The sequence below is a fragment of the Hakea prostrata genome, chromosome 7 (assembly GCF_041222555.1).
Source record: "Hakea prostrata isolate BN-2017 chromosome 7, UWA_Hpros_2, whole genome shotgun sequence".
Lineage (NCBI taxonomy): Eukaryota > Viridiplantae > Streptophyta > Magnoliopsida > Proteales > Proteaceae > Hakea > Hakea prostrata.
Window position 1 is genome coordinate 3745733 of NC_142606.1, and position 17365 is coordinate 3763097.

Here is a 17365-nt window from a genome sequence, read left to right on the forward strand (position 1 = left end):
CAACTCTGCATTCCACTGGGTATTCCGGCAAAATTTGGCCAGGTTCACTGGGCAGCGAACCGGCGATATCCGGCGAACTTTCATTCCCTGCTTTTAAGGCACGGTTCTTAAATGTATATAATAAGAGATAGCTTGTTGATTACTATATTATTGAAAAGCAATGTTGGGTCAATTCCTTCAAGAATCCATCATATTATTTCATAACTTCTTTGTGCCTCATTGAATTTACCAGCAGTGTTGCACGGTTTTGGAATTGCAATTCTCTCTATTCCACCGGTTTAGTATATGGGGAAAATGACGTTCAGGCATAAGATTGCACAAAGGCTCCTGCAAGTTCCTCGTGATCCTGCACAGGTGCAAACTCTACGTGACCAGACACGGGTAGGTCCACAATTTAGACATTCTCCATGAAATAATGCAGATCTCCAGAATGTAGAATCCATGGTGCGAGGATAAAACATTGTCATCCCCAACTCTACGAACATAAATCAGTTTCTAATCATTCTTAAAGCCTTAAATTAATTTTCCACCAAGAATAATTTTTGGGAGAATGACAAGTTTACAACTTATCGATTCACATAGGAGACAATGACTCGTTGCATCCATTCCAGAAATACAAGGAAATAATTCATCAAGCAAAAAAATACCAATAACACCATACTCATCTCTCTGTTGCTTCCCACCTCATGAACAAGAGGAAAGAAGAATGAATCGGTTCCTCCACAACTGTGTTACAAAATAGGCCATGGCACTAAGAAAAACAAATATACAAGAATACACAAGATAGCTCAATGATAACAAGTAGACATCTAGAAATGAAGTTACCAAGCTAACTGAAACAAAGACAATAAACACTCGAGATTATTGGCAGCACCTGTTGCTCTTCGTGGGGATCTCCTGTCCAGGGCCAGGGATAACAATCTTCTTTCCGGCCAAGGAAGCAGGGTTGCCATTGCTTTGATCCGCACTAGCAACCAGGTTCTTCTTGTTAACAATGTTGAAGATCTCTGTCAAAACAGTCAAGAAAGCAGTTTCAACATTAGTAGCTTCCAATGCTGACGTCTCTAAGAAGAATAGCCCTTCCTTCTGAGCAAATTCTTTGGCATCTTCAGTGGGGACAGCTCGTTGACTCTCAAGATCAGCCTTGTTTCCAATCAGTATGATCACAATGTTCTTGTCAGCATGGCCTCGCAGCTCCTCCAGCCAACGGGGTATGTGATCAAAGCTCTGACGTTTGGTTATGTCATAAACCAACATGGCACCAACAGCACCCCTATAATATGCACTAGTTACAGCTCTGTATCTGTTAGAACACAGCAGGAGGGTCAATAATCAGATATCTGGCATATCTTAACAAAATAAATAGTACTGTCTCTGGCAGTCAGATTTCAAATTGTCGGGGCTAGGATTTAAATTCAGGTCAAAAGATTCATCTACTTAAATCTTCTTTGGTAGTTGTGTTTCTGAAATATTGTCTGATGAGTACATTACCACCAAGGCAAATTCAAGTTGGAAAACCTTAATGACTATAATAAACAACTGAACATGAAAAGGATGTAACAGCCTCCAGGGTTTCAGCCCAACAATAAAGTACAAGTTGTTTTGTTTTTATTTTCCCCCCTTGCTCATCTGACACAAGAAGAGTTAGGTTTGTAAATCCACAAAAGTAAGCAAATAAATAATAATAGCATCCTACCACCAGTTTCGTATTTTATGCATAACATCTCAAAATGGATTAAGAAAAACACACCAAAAAAAAATCCAAAATATCCTACTTCTAATGTTTCATGCGCCAGTACAGCGTCCTAGCTCTAAAAAATCCTACATATCAGTTGAAATTCCAGAACACCATACCCTAATATGGATCTAGACATTAAGGAACAAAGTTGGATTATAAACACCCATTACTCAGCATAGACAAACTAGAGACATTAGAGAAAAGAGAACTACAAAATCGAATCATCTAGGTGCCTGTAAGGTAGGTAAAGATTTCCAAAGTCAATTGTTTCAGAAATTTTCAAACTGATGGTCCAATATTCCCCTTCTGCCATGCTGAAATCTCCATCATGGTTGATGCATTCACTGATGAAAGATTGACCAGCTAATAATCATATCATAATATGAGAGTATGTCCCAGAAGAATCAGACTAACGATGCTGCAAGAGTTTCAGTCTCAGGATAAGTTCCTGAGTTCATGTATGTCAACATAGAAAACAACTGACACAAACTAATAATAGAATATTGACTAAAGGTCGCATAACCTGAAAAGGTAAGAAGTTGTAAAATACACCACAAATGAAGGGGGGGGGGGGAAGAAAAAGGTATAGTTATCCAACCGATCAAATTGAATATTCGGGTTAGAAGGTGGATTCAGAGACGATAATACTAGACACTTGCAAGTAACAAGTTATAGCTACAAAGGGGAATGGGAAGAAGGGGGACGAAATTCCTACAAAATGCTGTAGGAAATGAAGTGAACATATTGACCTTATAAAATCATGGAATATTAGATTCAGCAAGACTAATGCATTGAAACCTAAATATGAAGATGTGTCCAGGAGACAATTTTGTTAAAGCTCAGTTTGTCTACATTGGGCCTCCAACAAGAAAGGATGCACAGCAGGGCTACAACTTCTCCAAATCAATCAAGGAAAAACTTCATGAACTATCTTAGCCAAAAAAAAAATGATGATGTAAGTTTGTAATTCTAGCAGAGGAAAAGTGTACAATTCTAGCTTTTAAATTTCTTGAAAGTACAAGATATAAGAAAGTATCCTAGGCATACACGTAGATGAATCCAACCAAATTGCACTAACCCTAATCAATAAAGTTAACTACTGCTAGGCCATCACACCGTTGCAACTGTGAGCAATTGAAAAGGTAACGCTCCACTACAACCACCATTTATAAATGTATAAGCGAGAGTAATGATAAATGTCCAGTGGTCATAAATTCCAAATGTCACCCTTTTTCTTTTGTTGTCATTAATATAACACCTTTTCGTTTTCTTTTCGTGTTTAATTTTTTTGGTGGGGAGGGTCAGAAGAGTTAAGAGCAAGGGGCATCTTAACATTACCACAGTCTGAAACAAACCCTAGATTAGTTGGAAGAACATTCGCCATGCTAATGTAGCCTAGTCAAAAAGAACCCAGCACTAAGCCATCCCACAGATCAAGTCCTACCCACTACATCATCTGTTGTTGGTACCGAGGCGTCTTCGCCAAAATCTAAAAATCTACTGCCTTTGCATCAAAGTGAAAAAAATAATTTTGCCGGTTGAGTAAAATAACTTCACCGTTTGCACACAAGATAGAAACAACAGGGGCTCTGAACGTATTCAACAGCCTCGTAAGATTCTCCGTGCAGCAGATCCATTACGTGATAACAGCTATGACTACTGCTGTAGAAACTAAATACACTTTGATTAAGAAGAAGAAATTTGACATTGAAAAATAAGTTTGTTTGCAAAATGCAAGGGAATCAACAGTCTTAAAAGTGATAGGAATAAAGATATAATAAGAAGTCAAGGAATCAAGATCATTCGGGAATAGCATCCAGCTCTCTAAGTCTAAAGTGCAACCGGAGAACAAATTCACTCACGAAAACATCTCCTTTCTTCAGTTAAAACTTCACCTGAGGATCCTATCAAACAATATAATTCCATAAAAATGCCAAGTGTTCATGACAGTATGAACCAGAGCAGGCGAAAATATAGATCAGATGAAAGAATTAAGGAAATCGAACCAAAAAAACTAAAAATAATACGAGAGGTAGAAAGAATGATTATTGGCCGCTATGTTTACCTCTCTTGTCCTGCAGTGTCCCAGATCTGAGCCTTAACGTTCTTGTTATCGATGAGTACAGTTCGAGTTTGGAACTCAACACCGATAGTGGCCTTGGAATCTAGAGTGAACTCGTTCCGAGCAAAGCGAGAAAGAATCTGAGATTTACCAACCGCTGAGTCACCGATGAGTACTATCTTGAAAACATAATCGATCTTCTGATTCGCGTCTCCGTAGCCGCCTCCGTTGGCCATTGCAGGAGTTCTCCTACTCACTCTCGCTTCCTCTGCTACAAATCCTCACAGATCGTCACTGAAGAAGTAAAAAAGCAAATCCAGTGTGAGGAAAGTTCAGTAAGAGGAGGAGAAACAGGAGGAACGAAACGAGGAGATCCTACTCCTTCCCTTTTGTAGCGTTAAATGGTATGAAAAGAAGGTGAGATTTTCTATGTTTTAGTTTCTAATGGAGACTCGTTTACCCAAAAACAAAAAGTTTCTAATGGAGACGATGTAGTATTCTAGAAAACTAGATCGTCAGATAAGAATATCTGTTTGATGGTACATATTCCAATTTTAATCAACGGTTAAGATGAGATCGCATTGGCTGTGGACGCAAAAGTGCAAAAAGCGCAGTCACGTTTCTTTATTTTGATTTTTTTTTCACAACGAAAGCGGTTTTCCTAACAATAAGCAAGGGTCACACTGTATACCCGGCCCCGCCCCCGCCCCCTCCGCCCCCCCGCCCCCGCCCACTCCTCCCCCCCCCCCCTCCCACTTCTCCTCCCCCCCCGCTGACCCCCCCCCCCCCCCCCCCCCCCGCCCCCCCCCCCCCCCCCCCCCCCCCCCCCCCCCCCCCCCCCCCCCCCCCCCCCCCCCCCCCCCCCCCCCCCCCCCCCCCCCCCCCCCCCCCCCCCCCCCCCCCCCCCCCCCCCCCCCCCCCCCCCCCCCCCCCCCCCCCCCCCCCCCCCCCCCCCCCCCCCCCCCCCCCCCCCCCCCCCCCCCCCAAAAAAAAAAAAAAAAAAAAAAAAGCAAGGGTCACACTGTTGTCATGTTTCGGTCCAATAGGAGAACTTAGATCAGAATATTAAAAGTACAGTAAACATCAATCAAAGGTTTTAAATATATCTTGAAGACTTAAAAAGACCATATAACCCTAAAGTCAAGATAGTCAAGGCCCTGTGTAAACGACTTACCTGATAATATGGAGGCGTAACTGAGCCTCTTCAATGGAAAATAACTGGACCTGGACCAGGTTATTGGAAGACCACGTCCAGCCCATCAGGAGCTTTGGGCCAGCCCGAATGGCCCATTCACTACACCGAATGTCCAACAACAGAGAAGGCCTGAAGAAAGAATGGTTGGGCTTTACTTCCTACTGGGCCTATTAAATTCAATTGTGATTATGCTTTTTCAAACACTATAGGGAAAAGAGAGGTGTTGGGACTGGGACTGTTGCTATGGACTGTAGGGGAAGCCCATTGTTTGCAATTTTGATCCAACAACGCATGAGTTTGGATCGTATGGGCTTCTCTCACGTTTCTTCACTATACAATAAGGTAAGGCTCAAAGTACTAACAAAATAAATCACCAGTGGGATTCTTGACGGGTCTCAGGTGGGTCCACCTTTATTGTGTGATAGAGAAGCATGAGATAACATGTACCTCTCCCTTGACAGGATCATGGGAGATGATCCGAATTCCTATGTATCCCCTATTCTCATTAGTGAAAAAGCAGCCTTGAGATCTAGAATCCTAGTAGCAATTGAAACAGGTCTAAATGAAGTATTTTAGAGTCAGATTGTTTACAACTGGTGCAAAATGTATTGGTTGTTGTTCTTCATCCTGGTCCTATAGAGATGGTTTATGTTGTGAAGGATATTCCAGTGCTTCTATGATACTTTTTTTCAAATGGTTAGAAGTTTGAAACCCTAGAGAGTCCAATATTGTTACGAAAAAAGGGACGGTGGACCTTTCCTTTCCATATAGTTTTCCACATAACCCAAAAAACATCTTTCCCATGATCATCATTCCACCAAAATTTGTGAATTTTTTGATTTATTTACTAGCATAATTCATTAGGGATAAGGAAGCATGACATGACATTTACGATAACATTGGTCATAAAGGAGACTTTAAATCAAAGTAACATTATAATGTAACGACTAGTGCAAAAGGGGCCATAAGCCAAGCAATGCTTTTGGAAAGTCAAATAACGATCATGAGATTTATTCAAAATTCGAACCTTCGGGCAATTCAAATGATAATGGGACAAAAGAAAATTCCCATTCCATTCCAACAATCAATTACATTAGTCTATGATAGAATGATTTATTCATTCCCCTAAATAAAAGGAAAACCACATTTAAATTGTTTGCTACTAATCTTACATTTATATTGACTGTTGACTTATTTTCATCTTTTGACGGATTAGATTTTTGTTTCCAACATGTGACGAATTATTATGTTTTTTATAGAAAACCTGTGACGAGTTCAATAGCTTCCATTATTTAAGAATGAGAAAACGAAAGCATTCTACAGTTTTTGTGTTACAATTATTTTTATTTATATTATTATAAATATATTATAATTTTGGATAATACGAACACTTAATTAATTGATCACTATGTAAAATGAGAATGTAGAATGACCTGAAAATCCACGAATTTAAATTCTCGGTTGTCAAATCTCGGCGATCTCGGATGGTCCCACGTGTCGCATGGTGAGATCTCACCCGATACTTAATTGGTGATTTCTCAAACAAATGGGTTAAACTAAACAGGTCCATTGTTTCTTTATATTTTTCAAAATTAAATAAAGTATAAAATTTAATAATATGTTATAAATTAATCCTATTCATTCAACGGAAAAAAACAAATCAGAGTCTGTTGTTGACGTCTGAGGGATCTGCACGCACACCAGAACCGTTGTTGTAATCACAGTACTTCTTTAGAGCTGAAAGGTACATGAAGTATTTTCTTTAAGGTATTTAGACACCCCGAATTGTGCAATACGGGTTCTAAAAAAGTGTCTTCACCCCAAGATCAGTCAGCCCAAACCTTTAAGGTTGCACCCCAGAAAGGTTTACGGTTTCTAAAAGTGTCTTCACCCCAAGATCAGGGTTATGTTCACTGCTTAACAGAATAACAGGGAGAGAGAGAGAGAGAAAGAGGAGGAGGAATTCTATGTGTCAAGAATGAGCACGAAATGGAGTTTATATAGAGCCCCAAAGGCTGTGGGTGAAAGGGTAAGGCTGTGAGGGTACCTTTCAGCTCAACTCTCTTCATATAGATATATATAATCATGGCAGGGTCACTATAGGGTATCAAGTAAATTAATAATACTTGGGCTTTTATTATATAAAAACCATATAATCAGATCTTCTCCACCCGATGTGGGACTAAATAAAACCATGGATAAAAGACACAATTAAATAAATAAAATATTTATATAAAGTTTTAAACATATTTACAACAGAGTCGTTCTAGTTGTTTGATTTGTAAATACTATTTCAGCGATGCACTTTTGATCAGCCACTTGTAAAACCAGTTGAGTTGCAACTTAAAACTTTTGCCTTGTGAATCCTTAACATAGTTTTTTAAACAAATCAGAACCAACTCACTTGAATATCTTTTCACTCGATTTTGAAAGGGTAAAGCTATGAGTCTCGCCAAAGTAACAGCCCTGGTCTAACCCACTTCTATTCAAACTTAGAATGATTTTAAGTCTGAAATGAACAGATATTCATGAGAAGATGGTGTTCAACTTCAAGTTTTAAAACCTTAATAGCAAAGTTGATTGCTTGCTTTCCCATTACTTTCCACAATCTCCATCAACCGCTTTTCCTCTCTAATCAACCTTGACCCACAGAAAGGTTCTTATATATCCAATTCTATTATATTTATTTAGATGCCTAATATCATGAAACATGGTATTAGTATATGTGTACACAATTTTGTTCCAAAAACCTTCGTGTAGTAACAACAAAGCATCTACATTGGAATCAATCCAAAAGACAACAAGGAAATAAAAATAAAATTTTATTTTCTTTCTCTTTTACTTTTTTGCTTTCTAAATTGATATTTTTCTTCTACCAAATTTTTTTTTATATTTAAAAAGAATACTAATTTAATGAGGTCATCAGTTGAGATTTCATCTTCCAAGACTTCCACTAATAGTTAGATATGCCAATTAGAAGGTAGATATTTTAATTTTTCATTTTGTAGTATGAAAAAACCATAAATTGTTCAAAACAAACAAGCTGGCATCATAGAAACAGTTACATAGAGTAAAAAATTAAAAGAGGAACGAAGCATCAAATATTCTGACATTTATATTCTTCAATTTCAGCCATTTGACAGAGTAATTTTTTCTTAATCATAAGAAAGAGGAAGCCTTATTGTCGACATCTTCTTGCAATTATATGAGGCCAAATTTTCTTAAAAAGACTTCTATTTAATTTGGATATATTCTAATTATGTTATTCTATTGATAAGTTCTCTCAATCTTTTCAATATTTTCTTTGCCCTCTTTTACATTTGGATCCAATTTATCATACTGCTGAGCATGGGTTTAAAAAATAGGCAATCAAATCATAGAAATCGGTTATGAAGAGTCATCATGGTTGACGTTGTTGTCTTGAAGTTTCCAAGTATTCGGGACTTGGAGAAATGTATTGTACAAGCAATTCAACCAATTGGTAAACAAACTATACAAGTGTTTCATATTTTCAGTGCCCATGGCTCCAGTTGAAACAAGTCAGGCGTACATTTCTATTGAAGCATTAGTTAAATGGGTAACAATTAAAGAACAGATGGTTCGAATTTGCTACTTTACCAAGCTTTTAAAGTCACAACTATCCTCAAAACTTGCTCAAGCCTAGAGACATAAATGTGAAAACAGTCATCATATTTGCAAAACTCACGCAAAATAGTCTCTCTAACCATAGATTGCTCACCTGTGTCTCACCAATAGACTTTCAAACAAGATATTTCAAAGCCAAGAGCTGCTGGTAATTGGTGATAAAAAAACTCCATATATCCGATCTCCACCAGGTTTCTGAAAGAAGCAAAGTATTTATTAAGCATGCAGGTTTTGATGGTGAAAACCAACCACTACCTTTAGAACAATAGAAATGATGCAGTCCAAGACTTGATTTCTACACAGTTTTAAATTGAAGTTGTAAAATGCCATAGAATCTGGATGCAATAACCTAAGATACGATGCTTAAGTAGAGTCTTTGAAATATTATCATACAAGCTGCAGAATTTCAACACCTTGCTAGATGTTGAAATTCTGGTGTGCAGAACTGGATTCCTCCACATTGCTAATTTTCAAGGTTTTTCTGAATAAAAACCGATTCAAACAATTGATAGTTGGTAGATGACCATAAACTGTTATTTAATTATTTTCTTTTCTCGAAAAGATTGAAGACTCTTCCCAAAAAAATTTTCCGAATTTCAAATAAGATATTCTTTCAATATATTAATAGAGAATAAATTTTTAATGTTATATCATTATTACATTTATTAAGCGGTATTCAAACATTTAGATGCATGATTGATTTTGATTAGTTTATTCTTCTTCAATTAATATTTCCTAGTTTTTAGGAGAAACTCTTCCTATTATTTAGGCTAGTTGTTGTTAATTATTTATTTTTTTAAAAATGAGCAGTATCGTTTAGATGTTTGATTTTGATTGGTTTCTTCTTCTTCAATTAATATTTCCTAATTTTGAAGAGAAACTCTTCCTATTCCTTAGGCTTGTTGTTGTTAATGATTTACGTAAAACTATAATTAATATAATATTATTAAAAATATAAAATAAGTTAAAATTTTAGACTTAATTAATTATATCAACATAGTAAGGGAATGATGCTATCTTGGGAAGTAAAAATGTAACCATGACTTTTGAGTTTGTACTTTTATAATAGTAGTATGATTATTATTATTTTTTTAATAAGAGAAACTTAAGAAAATAATTAATTTTCTTTTTTATAGTAACTAATTATTTTAAGAACTATATGATACGTTGTTCGTGCTTTCCCATTAAGAAGATCAAAAGTCCAAATCAGGTGTTTATGGTACCTTGATTAGATATTTATAAGATAGTTTTATAACTATTCAAGTATATCACAAATCCTCGTTGGCGCCTCCAAAGAAGATTGTACTCTTATTTTCTAATAAGAAGAGATTTGAACTCTTTATCTCATATCATAACACGTTAATCTTTGTCAATGAACCAATCCCTTGAGGGTTACTCTATTCCCTAATAGCGAATGAATTTAAGTAAAACGAACAACAAACCATTTTTTTTTTCTTCTATTTTTTCTTTTTCTAATCTAACATCCCTTTCTATGGAATTAACTATCCTTTTTCATTCTATTTTACTTTTCTCAACATTATTTCCACGTTTTTTTCTTTAATTGAGAAGATTCTCCCCAAGTTTCTTGCATTAAAAAAGTCTTGATGCCTTGGAATAGTTTGTGTTGAATTCATAATATTATGTACTTAATAAGGTCCATTCTAATATATGTCTACTAAAAAAAGCATGGTAAAACACAAAGGGATCTTATTTTATATATATATATATATATATTGTTGGGTTGTTATGCACATCTTAGCTGTATATATAAACATTTTCTATTGTATTATTCAATGCATGTAATAGCCCCCACCCAAATATGTATGAGTTCCTACTTGGTAACCACTAATGGTTTTTAAGATACGGTCTACAAGATGAGAAGATCTGCAAGATTTGCAGATCTGCAAGAAATTTGATGATTTTTTTTTTTTTTGGTTTGCCAACTCCGGTTTATAAACCGGTGGTTCGACCCGCGTCGCACACCTGTGCCCCTGGCTATGGTGGGTGAGTCTCCCAACGGGGGTTTTTTGCATCTACAAGGATTCGATACCAGAATCTTGTTTAAGCGAATCAAGCTGCTTACCATTTGGACCAACCCCCGTTGATAGAAATTTGATGATTGAATCCTTAATTTCTTTGTTCAGTTTAAATAAAAGGAACATTATGAAGCTGGTTTTATTTAAGAATAATAACAAATTTCGTTGTTGCTTTGTCACATCTAACCTACTTAGTTTCTAGCTAAACTCGTGAGTCTCTCTCCCCCAAAAAACAAACCTTATTGGATTTGACAAGAATGTCAAGTAATTGAAAGGAGATGACTATTTACTTTGGAATAAAAAATAATTTATAAAGAGTATTGTGAAGTTACTATCAAATGAGATTACTAGCTTACTCTCATTTAATAAATGAATTTAAAAAACCCAAGGTAAAATTACTAATCTACCATAAATTCTTACCTTATACAGCAACTACAGTCAACAAAAAACCCTAAATTACTAACCTATAATTGCAGTTTTTTGTCGAGTGATGGAATAAATTAAAATGGAAAAAGATAGGTGAAGAAAGAATTCATTCAATAATATGCATAAGTTCGTTATATAAATTTGAAAATACGATAAAAAGAATCCAGATTCTCTTCGTACAGACGGTCATCTTTCTCCCAAACTTGCATGAAGTAGTGGAACTCACACCCGTAAGAACGAGTCCGGATCCTCACCCCGTCGGGGGAGCACAGACTGCTCCCGACGGCTTCCAAACTCCACAAACAAATACGTGGGACCCACAGGTGAAAAACATTTTTTGAAAAAAATAAAAAAAAAAACTTCAAATTTTCACCTGTGGGCCCCACGTGTTTGTTTGTGTGGTTGGGAAGCCGTCGGAGAGCAGTCTGTGCTCCCTCGACGGGGTGAGGATCCGGACTCCTGTCAGATAGGGCAGCGTAGTGGATCCCACGTTGGATGGTTTGACTGTTGGGTGGAGTCGTTGAGACACATGTGGTGGGGCCAACAACCTGGCGGCCAGGTTATAATTTATAAACCAGCTAATTAACTAGGAGTATTCTCCGAGGTTGACGAATCACAAAGCCAAGACTCAGTCACCCAACATGGGAAGCGTGGACCACTGCGTATACTTGCTTACACACGAGACTTCTAGGGTAGTGAGGTACTGTCAGAAATTCAAACATAAGAAGTTCTACGTGTAATTCTTGTTTATCCATTTTCTGGACTCTTGAAAGTAAAAACCATCCCCACCGGCCTCCTCAGTTCTATATAAAGCCATTAAATCTACAATGCTCTTTACAAGACAAGCATACCAATTACATGCATCAGAGTTGAAGACTCTCTCTGTCTCTGCCTCTCCCCCTTTTTTCTGATCCTTCGATCAGAAACACAAATAGAGACTTGGTGAGGATCATAAGCTAGCTGTTGTCATTGATAATATCTGAGAATGGCTTCTCCAATCAGATGGGCACCAAGTCCAAGCCCTACTAGATCACCCAATCATGGTGTACCAATTACACATGACGAAGATGGATTGGAGGTGGGAAGCGTTGGTTCTGAAGAAGACAAGGGAACCTTTTTCCCATTCAGTATTGGTCCTCCAGCTTCTCCTCCTGCACCTCCTCCTAATTACAATCAACACCAGCCTCTGCTTGAGAGTCATGAGATTACCAAGCATCACTCACAAACCTTGAAGGTTGGCTTGGGAGATCAAAAGGAAACTATTAATTTGCAAACCCAGGGAAAAGAAAATTATGGTACTGGCGCTGATGGTATTAGCTTGACTTGGGAGGATCTGTGCGTGACTGTTTCTGATCGTAAGAAAGGGAGCCGAGCAATACTGCAAGGGTTGACTGGATATGCTCAGCCTGGTCAGCTATTAGCCATTATGGGTCCTTCTGGTTGTGGCAAATCCACACTCCTTGATACCTTGGCAGGTGATCTATCTCCATCTTTCTGTTTTCATTTAATATTTTGCGTTTCTTTGTGACTCCATTTCTGTTAACAATCAAACGTTAGACTTGGTAAATAGATTATTCCTTCTTAAATTCCTTTTTGTTAATTCGGGTGAAGAAGTAGGAATAATGGTGTTGTATGATATGATATGCAGGCAGACTAGGTTCAAACACAAGACAGTCAGGGAAAGTGCTTGTCAATGGCCGAAAACAGAGGCTTACATTTGGTACTTCGGTAAGTGCAACACTATTTCTACCATAAAAGGAAATATATCCCTCAAACACAAACTCTTTTCTTCTACGTAATACCTCAAAAATAAAAAAAAACATCTTTCTTTTCTCATACCTGTTTCATCAACTATTTTTTTCCCATGAGATTTGCTAAAAATATATTTTTTCCACTGAGGTCATCAACTCACCCCTTCAAAACTGTTGAATGTATTCTAAATCTTCATACACAATTTTTAGTCATGCATTGTGTTTTGTAAACTCTAGTGATCAAGAAATCAAGCAACTCGGTAAACCGAGAGAGATTTAATCATTTCCATTCACATGATGGTATGTTTAAGTTTTATATGGACCATCATTAAGATATATGTCAAAAGCATAGAATAATTGAAATTGATGCCCAACTTGTCTATATTAATAATATGGTTTGTAGGGATTATAATATTTGACATTGTTTGACCTAATTATTAAGTTAACGTTGTCTTCGATATTACTATTTGGAATTAATAGTTCGATGAAATCAAACTGAAAGTCAAATTAATGTAAATAAAGATATTTTTAGTTAGAAAAATTAGTTTAAAAGGTAAAAAAAAACCAAAAACATGTTTTATAACCAGAATCTACAGTAGTATGGCAATCTATTTTATTCTACATCTCATGAATGATGTCATAGAAAAGGACTTAAATTCGTAACCTATCTTCCATGCGGACTTAAATTTATATACATATTTATTGATTTAATTTTTCTTATTGTTCATGTAATTATTAAAGCAAAGTCAAATTAAAAATAAAAAATAAACTATTAATAAATTTTCTTTGAAATTTTTCAAAAATTATAAAAAAAAAAAAATTGAATTTGTTTAATTATGAAGACAACTGTATTAAGGAGGCTCATTTTGAAAAATCTTCAGGCATATGTGACTCAAGATGATACATTGATGACTACTCTAACGGTCAAGGAAGCTGTTTACTATTCTGCCCAGCTCCAACTTCCAGATTCAATGCCAAAGGCTGAGAAAAAAGAAAGAGCAGAATCTACCATAAGGGAGATGGGCTTGCAAGATGCCATGAACACAAGAATTGGAGGTTGGAGTGTTAAAGGACTAAGTGGTGGCCAAAAGAGGAGAGTTAGCATTTGCATTGAGATCTTAACACGCCCAAAGCTTCTCTTTCTTGATGAACCCACAAGTGGATTGGACAGTGCAGCATCTTTCCATGTCATGAAAAGAATTGCAGGCCTTGCCCAACAAGATGGAAAGACTGTAATAGCATCCATTCATCAGCCCAGCAGCGAAGTTTTTGAACTCTTCCAAAATCTTTGTCTGCTTTCAAGTGGAAGAACAGTTTACTATGGTCCAGCTTCTGGAGCTAATGAGGTAATTATGGGATCCAATTCTAACACTAATTTCACATGATTTTCCTTGTTTTAGTGAATGATGGTTTTTCTTTTTGCAAATTCATGTAGTTCTTCGCATTCAATGGTTTCCCATGCCCAACAATGAGGAACCCATCCGATCACTTCCTCAGGACAATCAACAAAGACTTTGAAAAGGTAAGCTCCTTTAGTACATCTTTGAAGATTTGAACAAGCATTATTGCTTCCTTCAAAGCTAAATACTTGATTAATGTTTGTGAAGGATATCGAACAAGGCCCTGGAACAAAGGCCATGACCACTGAGCAAGCTATAAAGATCCTTATACAATCATACAAATCATCATCAACATGCAATCAAGTTCAAAGACGGGTAGCTGAGATATGCAAAAGGGTATATATGCAAGCAACTCTCTAGTTGATTTCATCTGTTCTAATGGTTGTTGTGCAGTATAAGACGCATAAACCTACATATAATATACTTGTTTCGTTCTGTAGGAAGGAGCACCAATGGTGAAAAAGGGAAGTCAAGCTGGATTTCTCACCCAATCCATTGTTCTTACTAAGAGATCCTTCGTGAATATGTTTCGAGATCTGGGCTACTACTGGTTGAGATTTGCTATCTATGTTGCTCTGTGTTTATGTGTAGGCACTATCTACTATGACATTGGTCACACCTATGGATCAATTCAGGTAACCAATTGAAGTTGAGAATGCATCTGTCTTATGGCTAGCAAACAATCTAACTTGATCTATAGTGCATTATGCCTAAACCTTTTGATAACTCTAATTTCAGGCAAGAGGTTCTATGCTTAGCTTTGTTGGTGCATTTTTAACATTCATGGCTATCGGCGGATTTCCTTCGTTTGTTGAGGACATGAAGGTGAGCTAAATCAATAAAATCCTATTTGTATTGCTATCTCCAAACCTGCAATAGTTACAATTTTCTAATGATGCGCTCTTATCCTTTTGTTCTAACTCAGATCTTTCAAAGGGAGAGGTTAAATGGGCATTATGGAGTGGGTGCATTTGTTATTGGCAACACAGTTTCTTCCATTCCTTACTTGATATTAAATTCTTTGATACCGGGGGCAATTGCGTATTACCTTGTTGGACTTCAACGAGGAATCGATCACTTTGCCTACTTTGCTTTGGTACTCTTCATGTGCACAATGTTGGTGGAGAGCTTAATGTTGATAGTTGCAAGTATTGTTCCAGATTTCCTTATGGGTATAATCACAGGAGCTGGAATTCAAGGAGTGATGATGTTAAATGGTGGTTTCTTTAGATTACCTGATGACCTCCCTAAACCTTTTTGGAAGTATCCAATGTATTACATTGCCTTCCACAAATATGCCAACCAAGGGTTCTACAAGAATGAGTTTATAGGGTTAACTTTTCCTAATAATCTGGCAGGGGGGAATGCTACCATCACTGGAAAAGATATTCTAAGATATTCATGGGAAATGGAGATGGGTTACTCTAAGTGGGTTGACTTGGCAATCTTGTTTGGGATGGTGATTCTGTACCGGCTAATGTTCTTTGGCATCATAAAGAGTGTTGAGAAACTCAAACCAATCATCAGAGCTGCCTTTGCTGTTCCACCCCAGCAGAAGACACATATCATGGAGGAGAAGTCAACAGAAGAAGCAGAAAAGAACTAGCCAATTTCGTTTTCCTTCCTTTTTAATTTTTTTTTAATGTATTGATATCAATAAGCTCTAGTTAGCTGCTATCTATGAACATCTCGTTCAAGTATTAAAGATTTGGAGCGGCTCTCTATGAACATCTCGTTCAAGTATTAAAGATTTGGGATTGAAGTTTTTCTTAGTCAATGAACTACCCTAATTGGTGCAAAGTGTATCATACTTGGTCCTATAGAGGTGGTTTGTATTGTGGAGGATATTAATTGAGTGCTTCTTCTACAACAGTTTTTCAAATAGTCAACAGTTTGTATCCCTAGAGAAGCCAATATTATTGCAAATCTGCTTAAGCGGACCAAGCTGCTTACCACTTGGACCAATCCCCAATCCCCGTTGGTTATGGTTTCTCCTTACTGTTGAAATCATATAATATATATTTATCTGTTACCTATTTTTATGCTTTAATTTATCTTTTTTTTTTTTTGTAAATAAATTTACTTATATTTTTGTAAGGGTAAAAATGTCATTACTAATGACTTACCTTATTTTTAATACGTGTAGGTCTATGTCTGAACATGATAATATAACTTAGAGGTGGGGGGACCCTCGCTGTCCCACATGGGCTTATACAATGTGTGTAGTGAAAAGCGGTAATGCTACCCCAATGGAGAGGTGATCCGAACTCTCATTATTCGGTCCCCCAATTTTGAATCCTAACTCCGCCCCTGATTAGCGAAATGATAACTTTAGTTAAGCTAGTGATTATCTAGCAACTCTAGAGAATGATTGAATAAGAGGAAGTCGAAAAAGCAATAAACAAAAAAATTCTTTTGAGTCTAATAAGTAAAACTAGGTAAGGGGAACTTAGATTCTTTCTATGATTTTAATTCCTAAATACACAAAATATCATGATTGTTTTGAATTTACGCTTTTGAACAGGATTAAGGCTACCATCATTAATTTGTTCTACCAAAAAAATAAAATAAAACTAAACATGTAATAGTCCCCCACCCTCCCCCAATACAAGCTTCTTGTATCAAAGAAAAAGAAAAAAAAAAGAGTTTTCTTCATAGTGCCAACTTAAGTTGGGATGAAGCTTTAGTGCTGCACAACTAATGCGCAACACTGAATCGCAGGGATGGAACGGATGATTGAGGGTGAAATCTCGACCACTCGATTTGCATTTTATTTTTTAAACTTTTTCAACTATACTTCTCTGTAACAAAAAAATAAAAATAAAAATGCAAAATGAGTGGTTGAAATTTCCACCTCGACCACTCAAGGAGATCGTGGTCATATGCAACTTAGTGCTGCTCATATAAGGTGCAACACTGAAGTTGAACCCCCTTAAGTTGGGTATGAATTCTTGATTACTCACTTAAGTTGAAAAAATTTCAAATTGCCCACAATTCATTTTTTTGAAAATTCCAAGTTACCCATTGTTAACTTTCAAAGCTTTGAGCATCAATTTTTCAAATTTAACTAATCAAAATAAACCCCCCTCTATTTGTGAAATTATTAAAATGC

General features: G+C 36.8%; 2 protein-coding genes across 2 annotated transcripts; one reads left to right on the plus strand and one right to left on the minus strand.

Annotated features, from left to right (window-relative positions):
• Positions 1–314: 314 nt before the first annotated feature.
• LOC149009058 (ras-related protein Rab11A) lies at positions 315–4219 on the minus strand. The gene is made up of 2 exons (XM_089160587.1): positions 3804–4219; positions 315–1303 (listed from the first exon to the last, which is right to left on the minus strand). Exons 1-2 carry the CDS (start codon positions 4034–4036, stop codon positions 862–864), a joined length of 675 nt encoding a protein of 224 aa, XP_089016713.1. The 5' UTR covers positions 4037–4219; the 3' UTR covers positions 315–861.
• A 7736-nt stretch (positions 4220–11955) lies between these two features.
• LOC149009059 (ABC transporter G family member 1-like) lies at positions 11956–16234 on the plus strand. Its single transcript, XM_089161592.1, has 8 exons — positions 11956–12577; positions 12751–12830; positions 13735–14199; positions 14289–14375; positions 14461–14589; positions 14694–14888; positions 14992–15078; positions 15179–16234. Exons 1-8 carry the CDS (start codon positions 12088–12090, stop codon positions 15857–15859), a joined length of 2214 nt encoding a protein of 737 aa, XP_089017718.1. The 5' UTR covers positions 11956–12087; the 3' UTR covers positions 15860–16234.
• The last annotated feature ends 1131 nt before the right edge of the window (positions 16235–17365 follow it).

Coding starts and splice junctions, on each gene's coding strand:
- LOC149009058 (XM_089160587.1), bottom strand. CDS start 4,036: ATGGCCAACGGAGGCGGCTACGGAGACGCGAATCAGAAGATCGATTAT. Junction 1,304..3,803: donor GACACTGCAGGACAAGAGAG/GTAAACATAGCG, acceptor GTGTTCTAACAG/ATACAGAGCTGTAACTAGTG.
- LOC149009059 (XM_089161592.1), top strand. CDS start 12,088: ATGGCTTCTCCAATCAGATGGGCACCAAGTCCAAGCCCTACTAGATCA. Junction 14,376..14,460: donor TCAACAAAGACTTTGAAAAG/GTAAGCTCCTTT, acceptor ATGTTTGTGAAG/GATATCGAACAAGGCCCTGG. Junction 14,590..14,693: donor TAGCTGAGATATGCAAAAGG/GTATATATGCAA, acceptor TTCGTTCTGTAG/GAAGGAGCACCAATGGTGAA.